The sequence below is a fragment of the Neoarius graeffei genome, chromosome 11, assembly GCF_027579695.1.
Source record: "Neoarius graeffei isolate fNeoGra1 chromosome 11, fNeoGra1.pri, whole genome shotgun sequence".
Lineage (NCBI taxonomy): Eukaryota > Metazoa > Chordata > Actinopteri > Siluriformes > Ariidae > Neoarius > Neoarius graeffei.
The window spans coordinates 54,598,903-54,619,045 of NC_083579.1; the positions used below are offsets into that span (position 1 = coordinate 54,598,903).

A 20,143-nucleotide genomic window follows, 5' to 3' on the forward strand; every position below is an offset into this window, starting at 1 on the left:
AGATGTAGAATTAAGTGCATGCGTTTAGAGCAGATGGTGCACGTTTTAAGTCTGTTATACAATAGTGTTATCAAACGATGACACCTGGATAATGGTATTTAGACGATAATGTAACTTTTAAAAGCAGTTATTGTGTGTAGGATGGAGGGATGGATGGATGGACGTTAAGGAAACGCATTTACAATGTTCTGGTTATCACATCACTGTTATCAGGTGGTGATAAATATGATGACGACTAGCCTCCATCACTTGATTCATAAATGATGGGCTGTAATGTGTAATGACTGTAATTTATATTGTAAAGTCACTTAATTTGACTAGTATTATGGGATGCCAGAACAAGTCTCATGACCACTTTAGAAGTACAGTGATGACCGTTTTATTAATACTGGAGAAATAGATTATGGCGATTTCATATCAGTAAACAAAACATTAATACGACTATGAAAAAGCTATAATATGCAGGACAGGATCATTTCTGTGCGTACACATTTTTCTCAAGGAAGATGAACACGGGGGCGGCCCGGTGGTGTAGTGGTTAGCGCTGTCGCTTCACAGCGAGAAGGTCCGGGTTCGAGCCCCGTGGCCGGCGAGGGCCTTTCTGTGTGGAGTCTGCATGTTCTCCCCGTGTCCGCGTGGGTTTCCTCCGGGTGCTCCGGTTTCCCCCACAGTCCAAAGACATGCAGGTTAGGTTAACTGGTGACTCTAAATTGACCGTAGGTGTGAATGTGAGTGTGAATGGTTGTCTGTGTCTGTGTCAGCCCTGTGATGACCTGGCGACTTGTCCAGGGTGTACCCCGCCTTTCGCCCGTAGTCAGCTGGGATAGGCTCCAGCTTGCCTGCGACCCTGTAGAACAGGATAAAGCGGCTACAGATAATGAGATGAGAAGATGAACACGTTAATTCTGTCTGGTTTAAGGTGATGTATGATGAGAAATTGAGCTCTTTCTCTCACTCACTCAATTTTGCATGTCACGCTTGTTAAGCCTAGGTCACAACCGGACGTATGATTTTTTTTTTTTGGCCGTACGATTTTTGGCGTTTCCTAAATCGCTGCGGGTTTTTTTTTGTTTGTTTGTTTTTTGTTCACGGAGAAAGACGCGCGTTGGCCGTAAGTTTGTCTTGCAACCTGAAAAAAAGTAAGCACCCGTAGAGTTTGTTTGACATGACAAAGAACCTCTGCGGCTCGAAAATCAGCACGTCACACGCGTGCTCTTGTGCGTTTCATGTGCGCCCTCCGTGCGTTTCTTGCGTTTTTTGCATGTAGACCGGCCGTAGGAGCACGTACGGCCGGTTGTGACCGAGGCTTTATTAAGCATTTGTACATTACATATTTAAAGAATCCTTAATGGGCAGGAGTAGCTTAGTGGCTAAGGTTTTTGGGATACTGATCAGTTAGCGCTTGCCGTGTCTTGATCTTTAAAGCAAGATGGCCTTTCGATTTCATAAAATCGGTGAAACTGAGTTCCCTCTGGAATTTTGGTCATTGTGATATATGCTTATTTCTGTAATGTATCACAAAATATCAGGCCATTTTGTAGCTGGAAAGTTATTTAATCTGAAGGGATTCCCAAGCAAATATGTATGAAATCACTTGCTTCGTGCAGTCAAGCAGACAGAGGAAGTCCGTGTGCGCATGCGCAGGTTTACCTTCTTTTGGGTTTTACGGCAGCTGGCATCCATAGTGTTGCGTTACTGCCATCTACAGGTTTACCTTGACCGTGCACTGACAGTTACATCATTCTGTCGCTAAACGAACAGCTGATCACACCGAGGTGTTCGCTGACCGCCGATATTTATTAGTTTGGTCCTGCGTTTCCTTTCCTTCACAGCATAACGTGCCGCCTTCTCGCTTTCCGTTACTGTAGTCGGTCTTTCACGTTTCATTCTCACACTTGCGTTCTCCATTTTTCTCTCCCGTTTCAAATTTGTATCCCAGAATGCCTTGCGTGACCAGGGAAAGCCCACCATGTGCCGCATGACATAGTGCTTTGAATTGGGTCATGGTGAAGCAGGAAATGATAGCGGAGAATTTAGGGCCACGTGGCTGCAAATTCATTAATTCTATTTTTTAAAAAAATGGCCTAATAAAATTGGCAGTCTGATTCGAATTCAGTAGCTTTCAGTCCACTAAAGAAAAATAATTGAGTGTCAGGGAACCTTCTTTTTATGACCTACGCTTGAAAAATCTGAAAGGCAGTCTACCTTTAAATAAGACCTTTAATCCTCTTCTCAGGTTTGGATGAAAGTGTCTGCAAACGAGTAAATGTAAATCTCCACTAATCACCTGTTCATTGATGTTTATTTCTATTTAAAAGTATGTAATGGCGTATAGGAAACTTATTGTAAATAAATGGTGTGATTATATTAATTGTATAATTAATACAATAATTATATACAGTGCTCAGCGTAAATGAGTCCACCCCCTTTGAAAAGTAACATTTTAAACAATATCTCAATGAACACAATTTACAAAATGTTGACAAGACGAAGTTTAATATAACATCTGTTTAACTTATGTGAAAGTAAGGTTAATAATATAACTTGGATTAGTTTTTTTTTTTTTTTTTTTTTTTTTTTCCAGTTGTACTCAAATTAGGGTGGTGCAAAAATGAGTACACCCCACAACAAAAACTACTACATCTAGTACTTTGTATGGCCTCCATGATTTTTAATGACAGCACCAAGTCTTCTCGGCGTGGAATGAACAAGTTGGCGACATTTTGCAACATCAATCTTTTTCCATTCTTCAGCAATGACCTCTTTTAGTGACTGGATGGAGGGTGATGCTCAACTTGTCTCTTCAGAATTCCCCAAAGAAAATAATTTCTTTCCACCACAAAGGTGAAGGCTACAAGACGATCAGCAAAGCTTTACTTATCAGTCAGAATACTGTAGCAAAAGTGGTACAAAAATGTAAGAAAGATGGAACTGCAACCATCTCACAGAGACGTCCAGGTCGTCCACGGAAGTTAACACCTCGACAGGAGCGTCTTCTGATGAGAAGGGTTGAAGAAAATCGGCATGCAAGTTCACTGCAGTTATCTAAAGAAGTAGAAAGCCAAACTGGGGCGACTATTTCCCGTGACACAATACGGCGTACACTGCAGAGGAATGGCATGCATGGATGCCGTCCACGAAAGAAGCCTCTCCTAAAGCCCAGGCACAAAAACACCCGCCTAGATGTTGCTAGGGCCCATGCTGACAAAGATGAAGACTACTGGGACTCTATACTCTGGAGTGATGAGACCAAGATAAATGTTTTTGGAACGGATGGCTTCAAAACTGTATGGCGTCGCAAAGGTGAGGAATACAAAGAAAAATGCATGGTGCCTACAGTGAAACATGGTGGTGGCGGTGTCCTTATGTGGGGCTGCATGAGTGCTGCTGGTGTCGGGGAGCTGCATTTCACTGATGGCATCATGAATTCACAGACGTATTGCTCTATACTGAAAGAGAAGATGCTACCATCACTCTGTGCCCTTGGTCGTCTTGCACTTTTCCAACATGACTAAACACACATCTAAGGCCACTGTTGGATTTCTGAAGAACAGGGTGAAAGTGATTCAGTGGCCAAGTATGTCTCCTGATCTGAACCCAATCGAACACCTATGGGGAATTCTGAAGAGACAAGTTGAGCATCACTCTCCATCCAGCATCCAGTCACTAAAAGAGGTCATTGTTGAAGAATGGAAAAAGACTGATGCTGCAAAATGTCGCCAACTTGTTCATTCCATGCCGAGAAGACTTGGTGCTGTCATTAAAAATCATGGAGGCCATACAAAGTATTAGATGTAGTAGTTTTTGTTGTGGGGTGTACTCATTTTTGCACCACCCTAATTTGAGTAAAACTAAAAAGATGTTATCTAAGTTATATTATTAACCTTACTTTCACATTAAGTTAAACAGATGTTATTAAACTTGTCAACATTTTGGAAATTGTGTTCGTTGAGATATTGTTTAAAATGTTACTTTTCAAAGGGGGTGGACTCATTTACGCTGAGCACTGTATTGCGTACCGTATATAATTGAGGAAAGTCTTTCTTATAATTGCAGTGAAAGGTTAAATAAATTCACCCTAATACAGATAAAATAAGAGCATCTGGAAAGCTGATGTCCTCATACTCTAGGAATAAATATGGACATGTAGTACTCTATCGGTTTACGTTATTGCATTATTACATTATGATTTTCAGTTATCAGTCCAGCAAAGCTCACTGTTCTGCTGTTTCTTTTAAGAAGCAGTCATACGGACAGCATTTGGTCACTCCCTAAGACTAAAGCGATTTCATTAAATACGCAGCAGAAGACCGTTGTCTGGCATAGCTTATTTTGAGGTTATGCAAAACTGCATAATGTGTCCATAATGCTGCCTTTTTTGGGGGATCATACAGTATAGACCCTTTTCACTCACGTGACCTTCGTAAACGCGACCGCCATTTTGGACATGAAGAAATAACGGTTTATGGCACAGACCCTTTCGGTTCTCGCTCATCTAGCTGCTACAATGACTGCTTAGACTGCAACAATAATACCTAACACGCATTTAAGTATCCGTCGTAAAGACGTGAAACTCGTTGAGTGACGAGCGTGTTCATTGATAAGCTAACACAATCTAAAAGTAGACATACCATCACACTGCCCTGGCGCTGTGTACAGTTTACCTTCTATGGTTTGTGCACTCACTATTTGCCATTACTTTCTCCAACCCAGTGTTCGAACTATGCCGATATTTTCGGGGGGTCCCTTTTTTCCCTTGGGGGGGTGCTTGCGCTTGTCTCAGAGCGCGGATCTCCAAACACATGAGAAGCCTATCTTACGCACATATCACGCGGACTCCACACACGCATCGCGTCTGAAGTCATAACTCATCAGGGGAAATCGTGTCCGCATTGGCATGTTCAAAAAACAACCTCGCGTCAACAATGATACCACACGCAAGAAAAAAAAAACAGTCAGGCTACTCAACACATCTGATCCACAGCAGCACCAAAGCATCACTGGAAATCATGTCAGCAACCAATCTAACATTTCAACACGCGTCAACAAACAAATGGCACCACAAACATGAACGACTCGGTCAGGCTACCGATTCCAAACCCACAGCAGACGAATAATTAAATGCATCTTACCTTAAAGCAGAATCGACCACAAAGGAAGTCTGTTGGCACACTTCCTTTCTACTAGTTTGTGTCCCCAACCTGGCAGCAGCAGTCGTCATATCGGTTTATTTTATCTCTGATGTAAACACAACACTTCGGATATGCAAATGCTTCCCGTTACACACGATTGCTATGTCAATAAACATTTTGCCAATATTTTAGAGACCATCCATCTTCTCCGTCGGTCAGCATCTGTCAGGATCCGATAAAATGATAAATCTTGCCTTGTGTGTTGATGGTTACTACATCCAGGTGCACAACAATATAATGGCATGATGGAAGTCTTGCTGAAAGTAAAAACTTTCTTTGATGGCTATATTCCTTTCGATGCTTCGCCATTGTTCCTCGTTGTTGGCTGTGGTAGACTACTGGTAGTTCATGTCCAAAATGGCGGCCGCGTTTGTCGTGACGTCACGTGAAAAGGGTCTATAGGTTTAAACAGCATGGTTGACAGAACGGTCATTCTGACGTCGTCTTCCTCAGGAGAAATCGCATGATTTAACTCCGTCTCATTTCTGTTTTCTTGGCTGTTTTGTTTAACCTTATTAGAATTTGTCATTTCTGTGCTTTAGTTTAGAAATGTAATGTAATGACTGCTGGTTAGAAAGTCATACTGTTAGTAAGATCGTAGTTTTTTGGTGGCTGGCTTGTTCAGGTGTGTGTGTAGGTAAAGGGGCCAAGTTTTGATCTTGTTCGTTTTTTGATCTTGATTTGCCTCCAAACCGCATCTTACTCGCAGGAGCCCAGAAAGTCAAGTGCTCTTGTTGCAATATACTTCAAGGTGCTGTCTCTGTATTCGCATCACATCTGTTGCTTTTGAAATGCATCAAATGTAGTTAAAGCAAAAAAAGTTAGCATTAGTGAAATGGACCGTACCTCTCTTAAATGTAAAATACGCAACTTATTTTTTTCAGGAGCCGCTAATGCATAAAAATACAAATTTATATGCATGTGCCAACAGGAAGGAAAAGGGGGGGGGCTGTATCTCAAAGGCTCTTCACATTGCTCATGGTCACATTCATTAGTGTCTATGGTCAAGCATTCTGCCTCATCTGCTTAATCAGATCAAATATGTATTTATAGCACACTGTGCTAAAATGATTTCCCAAGTTTATACAAGTGAAGGACCAGTCCCTTCAGTGTTTTCAGAATTTCGAATGCTCTTCTTTACTGCTGAAGTGTGATGATTTTTTTTTTTTAAGGTTTTGGATTGTGTTAAAATGCCCCCCCCCCCCCCCCGACTGTGAGGATTTAATTGTGTACAGTGTAATTGGTGCAGACTGATGCATTGTTTTTCTGCCATTGTGTGCTGCAGAAGAGCCTCCAGTTGAGGTGAAGCCTGACCAGTCTCCTGTTGTGGTGAAGAAGGTGGAACCTGTGGTGAAGAAGGTGGAACCTGTGGTGAAGAAGGTGGAACCTGTGCTGGCAGAGCACAAAGTGCAGGATGGAGCTGCTTCTACTGCCGTTCCTCCTGCGCCCACCACCTCCACTGGCAGTGGCAGGAGAAAGAGCAAGAAACAGAAGATGGAGGCTGCTGTCACAGGTAAAACATGGCACCTTCTGATGGCTCTTAAGACCTGGGCTGGTCTAAAAGAAACCTTTTTTCTTTTGAGAAAAGACATCTGTTTAGACTTTTGGACAGGTGGGTGATGCTGTCAAAAGCTCTCAGGAGGTGTCACTTGCCTTGAGATGATTTATGATTTCCAAAAATTTTCTTTGCATTGTCTGTTTAATCAAAATTGGCATTTGTGTTAATGTGTGGCGTGTGTAGTCAAGGAGGCTCCGGTCCAGTGTTCTACTCCTGCCAGTCAGACGGAATCTGTTCCTTCAGCAAACCACCAGGGCAGCAAGACTGATGAGGTTGCTGCTCCTTCCCCAGCTCGTGCTTCCACTAAACAAAGCAAGAAACAGAAAAATGAAACCGACAAAGGTACTGAACTGATTAGGTTGCATAACTGTCTGTTTGAATTGGATCCAGTTCTGTATATTGTGTTCTTCGTCTTCTTAGGTGGTGTTTACATTAGACCGTATCCGTCTCGTTTTCGTCGCGGATGCACTGTCCGTTCACATTAAAACGCCGGGAAACGACTCCACAGGCGGAACAACTTGAATCCGCCAGGGCCCACGTATTCAACCCAGTTCGTATCTGATCCGGTGCTGTGTAAACATTGAGATACGAGGAAACGCAGTGCTGAGCTCTAGCTGACGTCGTCATTGGACAACGTCACTGACATCCACCTTCCTGATTCGCTGGCGTTGTTCATGCCACGTTGGTCATGTGACGCGACTGCTGAAAAATGGCGCGGACTTCACTTCCTGCTATTGTTTCTGCCTTGTATCACCTTTTTGTTCTTCATTAAAGAGTATAAAAGTATGAATATAATGCTTTGCTTTGTCATTCTTAATGTTGTTCATGGTAAGGTGCAAATACTGCCCATTGTGTAGTTATGATTGTCTTTAGGCTTGCCATCCTTCCACTTGCAAGTGGTGAGTGACTTGCGCATGCCCGATATGCACTGGGATCACACACACAGCGGCTCAGTCCCGAATCACTGCTCGTGCGCTTCACTCGCGCGCTCTGTGAGCTGCGCAGGGCCGGAGTGCGCACCCTCCAGAGGGCACTCGCTGTTCAGGGCGGAGTGATTTGGAGCGCAGCCACTGAGGAGGAAGCGCTGAGCCGCACTGACACATTTCAACTTGCGTGCCGAATTAGTCATGTGATTAGCGTATCCGCGTATTGGCGTTGCTGTGTGCACGCGAATCGTTTTAAAAACGTTAATCCGATGATCCGCTGATACGGTCTAATGTAAACACCACCTTAATCAGTTGATTTGGTCTATACTTGTGTGTAATGACTTCAGAACCAAGGGTGAGTGTAATTACTGGAGACATCAAACTGATTAACAGTAGACTAAAACGAGTCTTTTTGTATGCACAGAGAACTCTCGAGTGAAGCTGAAGGAGCTGCTGGCCAGTCTGGGTGGCCTGGTGTTGTCTGATGCTGACGTAGTCTCTGTGGTCTCTCTGCTCCGTGATAAGAGTCCTAATACTTTAGACAGCTGGTATAAAGTGAGAAGAATCCTTGTTTGTTAGCACATTTTATATCCGTTCCATGGAAATTGTATATCTCATGTTCTTCATGCTGCTCTGTTCTTCCGTCAGTCTGCAGCTAAGTTTGAGCCCTCAGCTCAGCAGCTGGCAGAGAAAGAACGTCTTCTCACAACCCTACAGGAGGAAGCCTCCATCGCCAAGGACAAAGTCAAACAGCTCAGCCAGGTACGACAAACCAAAATGCATTGCCACAAGTTATACTGGATACAGTTTCAATTATTTTCTGGCATTAAATTTGAAAGGTCTGTATGGGTTCTCCCCCTTCCTCCCAATATTTCTAAATTCTATTTTTCTTTGCGAGCAGTTTAATCTACTGGTGCGTACCTCGAGTTTTGAACTGTTTTGCTGTGTTGCACACTGCTGTGTGTAGGAGTTGCAGGCCGAGAAGCAGAAGAGCAACCGTGCAGAAGCCGTGCTGCGGGAACAGCGGGTTGCCATGGAGAAGGAGATGAGCGTCATGCAGGCCAAGGCTCAGAGCAGCTACCAGGAGCTTCAGAGTATGCAAATCAAGGTAAGAAGTAAAGTGAAGCAACAGATGACAGTGGAGTAGACAGCGATTGAACTATAGCCCCTTTACACAGCCTGTTCAAGGCGAGAACGTTGCACATTTTATTTTGCTTCGCCATTCTGTATAAAACACATGAGCATGGAATGGGTAGGGGTTGTCATTGTTTCGCATCCGAGCTGGCAGTGTAGGTAGTCATGGCAGGAAAGGGGTGTGCCATTTTGATATTGTATTATTTTTGCAGCCTGCCCCCAGGGGTTTTAAAACTCTCTGAAGAAACAGTTCGCTGTTAATCTGAAGTGTCGTGTAAATGTGTACAGCTAGCAAAACGGCCTCAGTGCTCAGTTCACCTGCCGTTATTATTTTGAAAGCAATGCCAGTATGCTCAGGGTATTTGGATTTCCAACACGTAACGTATAAAGTTAGATGCCGATGCTTTGTGTTACACATCATGCCTTTTGGTTCCAGGAGCACCAGCATGCTTATACAGAGAGTTTTCACTGACGTCACGGCATTCCGGGGAACGCTCCCCAGCCACCATCTTGCAGGGCAAACAAAACGGACCATCGCCACTACCGGCTACGTTATCTCGGACGAATTTATTAAGTTATATAGTCAGTTTTCTAAAATAAAGATCGATGTCGGCAAAATCAAGCAAACGGAAGTATATGGATACATTGGACGACATCTCACGACAACGGTATGCAGCCAAACTGTCCTTGATTGGGGGAATTGACCCCTACGAAGTGGACAAAGAAGCATTTTCAAGTGACTATGCTGGGCTGCCATCCATATCGTACCCTGATATTGTGAACTATTTCGTGAATACTAAAAGCGCCTACACACTTGACGACCTCAAAGCATACAAGTCACTGGAGTCATACAATTATTTTGTCTGTGGCTGGGTCCGTGAAGTCCACCAAAAACAAGTGAGAGCCATGTCCTAATTACAGCCAAGGTATGTACACATTGGAGTTTTAGAGCTCTCAACACTGCATATAAATGTGTGTATAATAGAGTTGATTTAAGACAAATTTTACATCCATTAGTGGTATTACAGTACCATGTCAGTATAAACTTTGTAATATAATTAACTGGTATGTAGGCTTGTTACATGATTGATTGTTTATTTAAACAACTTACCACTTATAAAATGATCGGAGCAGACTTTGCTGTGTTTGGAAGGCTGAAAATCCTTGCGGTTGATTCTTGCAAGCCATAGGTTTCTCCTTTGTATGCTGAGTTTCTTTGTTTGCTCGCCTTCGTGCTCCCGTACAGTGGGAATTCCATAAAAGCTCCGCTTGACGTCATCATCTGACCTATTACGACAGCCGTGAATACAACAGGTGTGCACCATTGCTAGCTTTAAATAGTAATAATGTAACTATAAATGTAAATAATATATAAATAAATGTAACTCGCGCATTAGTGTGTGCTCAGTGACCCGTACGGTAAGCTTGCCCTACAACAAGATGGCCGCCACCAGGGAATCCCCGACTCTGTGACGTCATGTGAAAACTATCTATAGCATACTGGTGCTATTTTAAGCGACTAATGCACGCACTGGGGTGGATTTATGCCAGCTTTGTTTGGTTAAGTGTAAACAATCAAAGCTGGCGTAATGAAGGGTCTTAACAGCAATATAGTGAGATCTCTGCTTAAAAGAGAAGCCATGTTGGAGGTTAGAGAAGCAGCTTTGGGACCAAAAGGTTGCTGGTTTGATCCCCTGGACCAGCAGGAATAGCTGAAGTGACCTTGAGTAAGGCAACTAGCCCCCAGCTGCTAACCACAGCAGCGGGCATGTCCGAGTCCTGTTGTACATGGATAAGAGCGTCTGCTAAATGCCTGTAGTGTAAAAGAGGCTTATGTTGTTGCAAGTTGTGGGGGTAGTTTCTGTGACTGGGGAGGTTAAGAGAATGGACAGCAGTATTTGTCAAGTACACACATGTACTGTTATATTGGGGGAGGGGTTAAGTTTTCCATTGACAACAGTACCATGCTCTGCTGTCTTGTAAAACCACACATGCGTCCCTATGTCTCAAGATCTTGTTGACCTTGACTGTTTTGTTTCGTGGAAAATAAATATAATTGTGGACTGAACATCTGTCTAACCAGTTTGGTTGGATGTGTTGGTGTTTGAACATCATAAGCTGTGCCTTGGATTATTTATTTATTTTAAGCGCCTAATAATCAGGTGATTGACAGTCATACATAAACCACGGTATAGTGTAGCTTAGGGACACTGGTTATGGACACTTTGGGGTTCATCTGTACTCGTGGAACATGAAGAACCTGGGAGTTTTTGTATGCATGTGCGTTTTGTAATACTAGCGTCAAACTGTAACACTTTTAAAGTGCATATTCTGGATCGATTTCGGAGTTTTTTTTTTTTTTTTTAATGTGAAAGTATGTCCCTTTACACACTCTTCCAGAAGGGTAATTTTGCACAAGGCCATCTGTCTACAGCAGAAAAAAAAAAAAATAATAAAACGCGTCTGGAAAAATCCCAACGGAGTCTGGAGCCAGATTCGTGACGTTACCTGCGGAAGCACCAGCAAGCTGCGCGAGCTTTGCATGGTTTCAGTGCACAGCCTGTGTAGACCAAGCGCTCCCATTTCTCTCTCATTGTCTGGTCTTTTGGAAAACGATGAGTACTAATCCCATCAAGATTGGTGTTGCTACACCCTCCTACGATACATCTGTTAACCATTTTAATAATTACGCGATAACGTTGAAGAAATTTGCAGAAAACCACCAGGTCGTTTTCTCATAAACAAACCAGCGCTGACGTAGGATTCAGAGGGAGGCGTCCCGCACGCGATGTCACGAAAATCAATGTTTGCCGGGAAATCCAAATGCCAAGTTTTTTCCGAGGCGGACCAATTCGCCTCAAATGGCTTGATTTCAACTGAATTTCTGGTATTGCGCAAAATGTGACGGATATTTGACCAAAGTTTAATATAAAATAGGAGAATTACATTGATCTTGCTCCTGAATTTACCTGTGATATGCACTTTAAAACCAAGCACATAGAGTATGTTTACTACCACTGTAATTACAGACCAGTCTGGTCAAGAGATGACCACGAATATAATTATAATTGGTATAACATCCTGCTGATGCTGACAGTAATGGGCTGTTACCATAATTTATGTATTCTAGACCAAACACCTCAGCATTTTAAGGCAAAATTTACAAATTTGAATATTTTGCCTGTGATTTTTTTTTTTCAAAATAATTTCAACTGCATATGAGACAGGTCAGTAAGCCTTTATCTATGTGGATGTACAGTGTAGTAGGCTTTAAGGTACTGTTTCAAGAAATGTATGATCAGAAACTCCTAATTTAATCTGTGACTTTTCAGGACTTTAAAAAAAAAAATCAAATCTGAACTCATCCCCAGTTATTTCATTGACTACTGGATTTTGAATTACACTTAAGTTTTAAGGGATATTATCCTTCATTGAATTTGATATATGCTGCATGTATAGCATACTGGGTGAATTTTTACCTGCTACACTCGTTCAGTTCCAGACACTGAGAGAGCAAATGGAGGGGCAGATCAGCAGACTACAGAAAGAGAACAACATCTTTCGTGATGCTGTGAGCTCAGCCTCTACCCCAATAGACAATAAGTGAGTACCAGAAACCACTTAATACAAAATCATTCAGTTGAAGCCTAGGATTAAAGGAGAACTGAAGTCATTTTTAAGCTTGCTTTATTTCTTAATTAACATGTTTATTCAGTTACGTTTTCAGTTTTAGTAACCTTATAACGTGACTTGTATTGGCAACTAATTGCAATTAAATATTATACTTGGGCCACACCAATTCAATTAGTTGGTTCTTGGAATCGCCACTTGAAGAAAATACAAAATGAAAAAAATAAAATAAAATCGAAATCAAACTCCCACCAACAGAAAAGGTCACGTGATGTGAGGTCACACCAATCAAATTGCCCCTTTCACTTTCAATAAAGACTTGTGGAAGAAACATGCCTGTGGAGGGGAGTCCTGCAAAGCCTGTGTTTGTGATTGTTAGGATATTCAGCGAACAGAAGCGTAAAATCTTTGACAGTGTGGTTGAAATCCTGTTTACTGGTTTGCCTGTATTTGTTTGGTCTATTTCCACCGCTAATTTTACCATCAGAGCATTTTTTTTTTTTTTTAATTTTATTTTTATCTTGCCCGCTTGCTTCATATTTTTCCTGAAAAAATCCGAGAACCAACTAATGAAATTGGTGTGGCCTTAGCAGCCTATTTGGTTTTAGCCTTGTTGAATGTAGTTTGTTTGGTCTATGGCAGCCGTCACTTATCCACACGATCTTCGAGAGACTTCGAAACGTGAAGTGTCAGCCAGGTGTCAGTGCCACCATTTTGAAAACTGTTTTTTCCAAACTAAATATTGCACGAAAATGAGTTTAAATGACGATTACTGCCTACTTTTTTCAAACTTTCTTGATTGCTATTAAATAGTGCTGTCAAGCGATTAAAATATTTAATCGTGATTAATGTCGCAACTGTCATAGTTAACTCGCGATTAATCGCAATTTAATCGCACATTTTTGTCACATGAAAAACCATTGTAATTCTCTTATCAGCATAAAGTGAATGGGCTTGCTTTGTACCAATGTTTTTTTTTTATTGCAGAGCATAACACTACGGAGCCGTAGAGGGGACATGGTGAATAAAAAAAAAATATCAAAGCGTGGGAACGACTTATAAGGCGTGTGCACAAGATATTAATGCACGCGCACGAGTTATAACCCGTGCGTACGCTTTAAGACGTGCGCTCGGGTAATTAAAAGTGAGGGGACGAGTTACTACGGCTCCGTATAACACGTCTTGTCACAGCTACTGCAAAGTCGGGCTGGAGCCGCCGATGGGAAAACGAAACCTAAGCCGAGCACCGTGGCTCTTCGTCCCGAGGCGCGGCAGCGCGAGCTGCCCGCGCTGGTTCTTTGGGGGGAGGGCAGAGGACTCTGGCTGTGCGGGGCGTGGCATTACAGTCTAGTTGCTATCGTTTTTCTAAGCAAAGTCTCTGTTCTGTTCCAAGTTCCTGGCAGTTTCAAAAGCTTATGAAAAACCTACATCATGTCACAGAGCGTTAATCTCGCGATAAAAAAAATTATCGCCGTTAAAATTGAGTCAAGTTAACGCGATAATAACGCGACATTTTTGACAGCACTACTATTAAAACAAACAAAACTTCCGGCTTGGTTACATCAGCATTCGAAAGAGGGTGCATGTGTCTTTTGACAACGCTGGCAGATGTTGGTCACTTTGATTTCCGCTGTACGTTTTACTTCCGTCTTACAATGCCTCATACAGGTCTCAACGAATCTCGTTTGCGGCCATTGCTTTGAGACATGGACTGATGTATTACATAGCATATTTCAAACACTCGTAACGTGCTATAGCAGTGACAAAATGGCTATCAAAAATGCATTCTTGTATTTAATAAAATGAGAAATAGAATTTGATAAATTTGCCATCAGTTCCCTTAATGTTTTGATACATTTGACTATCTTTGCATTGTGCTCTTTTTCATATTTTGTACACATTTCTGTACTGCTTGTGCTTTTTATATGCTTTTTTCAGGCAAAACACTGAGCTGAACAACCTGCGCTCGGAGTGTTCAAGTCTGATGAAGGACCTGGCTGAGACCAAGAACAAGCTACAGCAGGAGGAACTCCAGAGAAAGAGCCTGGAAGTCAATTACAACCAGAACGTGTCTCAGCTTGAGGTGCTAATCATAGCAAATATAGAGGAGGTTGTTTTTTTTTTTTTTTTTTTTTTTTCCCCGCTTTCCCTGAAACTCTTGTATGTATACTGTCCATCAGGTCCAGCTACAGGATGCTAAGCGGGGTTGGGAAGAACTACAGAGCTTTTTTCACAGCATGAACACAGAGAGAGAAAAACTGCAGGCTGCCAAACAAGGTAGGTGGTGGTGTGCTGTTATGCTTTACACACACATGCATAACCATGCACAGCTCTTATATCATTCACTCTCAGAGTTGCAGAGTCAGCTGCTGGCAGTAGAGACCGAGATGAATAATAAAAACAAGGAGATTCAGACCCTCCACAGCAGTCTGACTGACACCATGGTCTCCAAGGAGCAGGTGGAGCAAAAAGTCAGGCAGCTCTTGGAGGTCTCGCAGCATAACTTGCAGCCTGACAACTCGTTACAGGCCCAAGTGCAGGTACCTTGCACACTCTTCTTTAATTTAATGACATGAAAATGTGGTGGCTGATTTTTAGCGTTTGTGGCTTCTTGGCAGGACCTTATGACTGAAAACAAGGCACTCAAGGTTCAGATTGAGAGTCTTCAGCATCAGGTCACCTCTCAGGTAACTGTATAGTTGATGCATCGAGTAGTACATGCTTATGAATCGATACAAATTCATGGTTTTCCTTTCCCCCACCCAGGCCAATGCGGTATCCCATTGTGAGGAGCTTCAAAAGCTGTGAGTTAAGGCTACGTACAACCCTGATTCCAAAAAAGTTGGGACAAAGTACAAATTGTAAATAAAAACGGAATGCAATAATATTTACAAATTTTCAAAAACTTTGAGATGTGGTGTTGTCATAAAATTTAAAATCACCTAATTTTTCTCTTTAAATGATACATTTTCTCAGTTTAAACATTTGATATGTCATCTATGTTATATTCTGAATAAAACATGGAATTTTGAAACTTCCACATCATTGCATTCCGTTTTTATTTACAATTTGTACTTTGTCCCAACTTTTTTGGAATCGGGGTTGTAATAAAAATTGAGGCTAGCTTTTATTTATTTATTACTAGCCACTCAGCCCTAAATATATTTCCCTTGTATGTGTAGGTTGGCTGAGAAGGAGCTCCAGAGAAAGAGTCTGGAGGATTCCCTTAATGCAGAAAGAAGCAGTGGAGCCAGTAGGGAGACGAACCTGCAGGTGAGCCACACCTCCTTTACACAAACTTGTATACCTGAAGTCAGTAAATTTGTAGCCCACAGCCAAATCTATATTATTTAGATTGCCAGTATAAGGAAATGGTTTTGCTGGCATAATCACTTTCATTTCTGTGGAAATCTTTATGGCAGGTGACTCATGTCTCAGTGATGTGCATAACTTTTCTTCAGGTTCAGTTTTAGAGAATTTTACATGGGTATTTGGGTTGTAAATCAGCAGCTTTCAGATGCACTGGAATGATCCCTAGCTAAGTACTTTTTAGAATGTTGTACGAATATGGAAGAATTAGTCTGTCCCAAATTGATAAACTAATGCCCGTATGTATGATTGGAAGCAGGTGTCGTTATTGCATTACTAAACTGACTTAAAACTGGCATAGGGCACAGTAGGACCATGAATAAATGTTTTATTGCGCGAGTTTCTTGAAGTAAAACTTTTTAAACAACATTAAAAAAAAAAAATTATTCTGAGTTCTGACAGCACAGAAAGAAAACGGCAAGACATTTTAAGCATGTAGTGTGGCTTGAATCGCTGGTTAAAATGGAAGCACGTCTGTTCAGGGTGATGCAGGTCTACAGTAATTCTTCAAAAAATATGACCATTGTGAATTGACTTGATTTTTGGACACAATTATTCCAGGACTATCAGTTATGCAGCCATGTGTGAGTTAGTCAGTGCGTTTACATGCACATCCAAATCGAGCTGCTGTCGGTAATCGAGCTAAGGGTCCCAGCAGGGGTGCCAGAGAAATCCAATCCTACATGCACACAAGGAAATCGAGCTATTGTGTGAGGTACATTGTGCACCCGAGCCACAGGTGGCGCTACATGCCCCATCGTGTTGGTACACTTCCGGTTGTCGTCATGAAGAAGAGCTATTCAAGAGTATAAACAAAGTTATCAGCAGTGTTGCCAGATACTGCTGACGTTTTCCAGCCCAAAACATGTTCAAATCCGCCAAAATGAACTTAAAACCGCCCAATCTGGCAACACTGGCAGTTCCGTGTTCACAAGTTCCGTGCTCAAGCTGTTAGGCTTGCTCTAACAGACTGTATGGCTACAAACTGTCCTGTGCAGACCACTGTTTTGTAAGACGACTTATTTTGCACAGTTGTATATTTTTCTAAAGTCCATTTTTTGCTTACAAAATTTTTTTTTTTTGCTTACAATTTAACTTATGTCTTAAACACACGAAGTTCAATTGTTTTTTATTGACATTCTTCAGGTGTGTGTGTGTGTGTATGTGTGTGTGTGTGTGTGTGTATATATATATATATATATATATATATATATATATATATATATATATATATATATATTAGTGCTGTCAAAAATGTCGCGTTATTAACGCGTTAACTTGACTCAATTTTAACGGCGATAATTTTTTTATCGCGAGATTAATGCTCTGTGACATGATGTAGGTTTTTCATAAACTTTTGAAACTGCCAGGAACTTGGAACAGAGACTTTGCTTAGAAAAACGATAGCAGCTAGCCACGCCCCGCACAGCCAGAGTCCTCTGCCCTCCTCCCTCAAAGAACCACCGTGGGCAGGGCGCACTAGTAGAGATGGGATTTATGGCTCTTTGATGGGATCTGCATCTTTGTGATCCGTTCTTTGAAAAGAGCCGTTCAAAAGACTGGCTCATTTGGCTCTTTTTAAATATTTATTCAGTTTTAAGAAGACAGCGTCGAAAGAAGCCAGATCCCTCTGAACTGTAAACTCAGTGCTATCCCAGAAATCCTTCCTGTAATATGCAAATTTGGCCGCCTCTGATTGGACAGCGCGACGCATCAACAGGCAGAAAGTGTAAAAGTACAAAATGTGTTAAGTGAGCTGAAACAGTAAAGATCAGATTCAATGCAATATTTATCAACGAACAACTTAAAGTTGATATAATAGTGTACTTTATACTATAATCAAGCATGTCGAGCCTACCGTCACTGTGTAACCTGTCTCTCTGATAGACTAACTCAAGCAGTAGATTACTTCACTCATGGTTCTCTTGTTAGTCTCGGGACGAAGAGCCCCGGTGCTCAGCTTAGGTTTCAGTTTGCAGTGGCTGTGTCAAGACGTGTTATGCTTTGCAATAAGAAAAACATTGGTACAAAACAAGCCCATTCACTTTTTTATGCTGGTAAGAGAATTACAATGGTTTTTCGTGTGACAAAAATGTGCGATTAAATTGCGATTAATCACGAGTTAACTATGACAGTCGCGACATTAATCGCGATTAAATATTTTAATCGCTTGACAGCACTTTACACAAATACAATGACTTGTTTATGTACACAATTCACAGCTGTACAGATGTATTTGGTGATGCAGTAAGTGAGCTAAATTTTAACAGTGCAAACAATGCCACGAAAAGAAAAGATTCATGCCGTTGTCATGATTCGTTGTCATGCCGACCGAGGCTGTTGTGTTTCCCGCTTGTGGTCTCGTCACTCGTCACTTCCGGAAGGGGCAGTGCTGAAGTAAGTAGCTCGAATACGTAGCTCAATAGGGTTTACGTGCACTAAGTAGCTCGGCAGAAATCGCATAATCTAGGTCGTGTAGCTCGATTCCCAGAAATCAAGTTCGGTTCAATTTCAGCCGAATTAAGGTGTATACATGGCATTTTGAACTTCGATTTCAGTCGAGCAACGGCAGAAATTCGATTCTCTCTATGTGCATGTAAACGCACTGACTGTCTGGTCTGTCGAACCTCTTACACTAGTGGACTTGGATCAATTCACATGGCTGCCTATGGGACATATTGAACAATACCAAACAAATAAGCTTAACGTTTAAACATGATTAATGTTAATAGGCCATTGGCATTGCTCTTAATGACAGTAAGTAGACCATTCCTCATTTCTAAAGCCTTAATTAGTATTTGCTCCTGAAAGTGGGATTGTTTAGGGCCAGTTGCCTACAAAATTGACAAGTTTGTTATTGTGAGGTACTTAAAGACCTGTCGTCCTCCATCTCTAGGCCTTTCACAGTGAAAATGTAGTCTTGAAGGCAGAGGTCCATCGTCTGAACACACAGATTTCTGAGCAGGTCAGTCATGAACTGACAATGACCCATTTCCCACAAACATGTACCTATTTTATTGCATTGTTTATCTCATCTGATTTACTTTTGTCCTCAGGCCTCCTCCCTGTTGGCAATGGATCAACTAAAACAGAGGTGTGTGTGTGTGTAAGGGTGTGTTGAGGCAGTGTTCTATTGGTCTGAGGTTAAAACACCCCTCACAATATGTCACAACATTTCTGAAACATTCTCCTAGAGGAAGGTTTTGAACCATTCTTATGCAACCAACCCTGCAGCAGTTTATTATATTGGGAGAAAATGGGTCTTCAGCCAAAATTATCATGTTCTATTCAACATGCCTACACCATTCAGATTCCAACACTGCCAGCTCTCTTGTCATGTTTGATTAGCATCAGGGTGGGTTCTGCTATTTAGTTTTATAGAAGTAAAGAAATGATGGCATTGTTCACTCTTCTTGACAGCCTTCAAGAGAAGGAAGAGAGGATTAAGACAGTGGAGGTGCTGCTTGAGACTGGGCTTATTCAGGTAGCCAATAAGGAAGAGGAACTCAAGGTAAGAATTGCATGAGAAAAGAAAGTATCAGCATGATGAACAATGGACGCATTGCCACTTTCATATTAATCAGAAAATCATTGTGGCTGTATCAAGTGTTCATCCTTTTTTTTTTTTTTTTCTCCATTATCAAAGTTGACGCAAAACGATGGATTTGCTTTCTCTGTACCTTTTTTAGTTTGTAGCTTGCTCCCAGTATGAACTTATGGACAGTGTTTTGTGACTGGGTTTGTGTCCCTGCCATAGGCATTCCTCAACAAATAAAACTGTTTCTTTCAGTTTTCTCCAACAGCATGATTTCTTTTTGAATGTGGAATATAAAACTACAATCCTGTTTTTAGCTTCTGCATTCCCAGATCACTATTTTGTCTCAGGTTGTCAATTGGAAAAAATATTCAATAGTGAATCATTATTTGTTGCAAGGTTTAGTCAAAGGCTTAATCTTTACTTTATTTAAGCTATAGGGCTGCAACAATATTGGACAGCATAATCGTGCATGTTGACTGGGGAGGAAAAAAAAAATCATCAGTGTACATTTATTTTTGGATGCTGCTTCTGTTGCACCACAAATAAAGCCATCAGACTGAACGCGGAAAAAGGTTTAACGTCATTCATGTGAACTTGAGTGTGACTGACCGAAAACATGAGGGTGAGCAGTGCTTTCTTCTTTCCATTCACACCTCCAACCTCATGGAAGAAATCGCATATCGTAGTCTGAACTGATGATGGTGGCAATAAGCGAGCAGTCGAAAAAGCAATAACGAAAACACCTGGTAGTTTTATTTAAAGTAATGCAGCATATTTAAAAGAAAAGTGGAGATGC

The 20,143-nt window shown here is 41.6% G+C and overlaps 1 protein-coding gene across 5 annotated transcripts in view; it reads left to right on the forward strand.

Moving 5' to 3' along the window:
- ktn1 (kinectin 1) overlaps window positions 1-20,143 on the forward strand; it is a 57,912-nt gene that overhangs the window by 12,242 nt on the left and 25,527 nt on the right. For all 5 annotated transcript variants that reach the window (XM_060934240.1, XM_060934241.1, XM_060934239.1 and 2 more), the window contains exons 3-17: window positions 6,478-6,705; window positions 6,934-7,092; window positions 8,101-8,231; window positions 8,325-8,438; window positions 8,644-8,784; window positions 12,307-12,413; window positions 14,379-14,523; window positions 14,621-14,717; window positions 14,793-14,980; window positions 15,059-15,127; window positions 15,207-15,244; window positions 15,623-15,713; window positions 18,706-18,774; window positions 18,866-18,903; window positions 19,230-19,320. In XM_060934240.1, coding sequence (XP_060790223.1) covers window positions 6,478-6,705; window positions 6,934-7,092; window positions 8,101-8,231; window positions 8,325-8,438; window positions 8,644-8,784; window positions 12,307-12,413; window positions 14,379-14,523; window positions 14,621-14,717; window positions 14,793-14,980; window positions 15,059-15,127; window positions 15,207-15,244; window positions 15,623-15,713; window positions 18,706-18,774; window positions 18,866-18,903; window positions 19,230-19,320 — 1,706 coding nt within the window. The remainder of the gene's footprint in view (window positions 1-6,477; window positions 6,706-6,933; window positions 7,093-8,100; window positions 8,232-8,324; window positions 8,439-8,643; window positions 8,785-12,306; window positions 12,414-14,378; window positions 14,524-14,620; window positions 14,718-14,792; window positions 14,981-15,058; window positions 15,128-15,206; window positions 15,245-15,622; window positions 15,714-18,705; window positions 18,775-18,865; window positions 18,904-19,229; window positions 19,321-20,143) is intronic.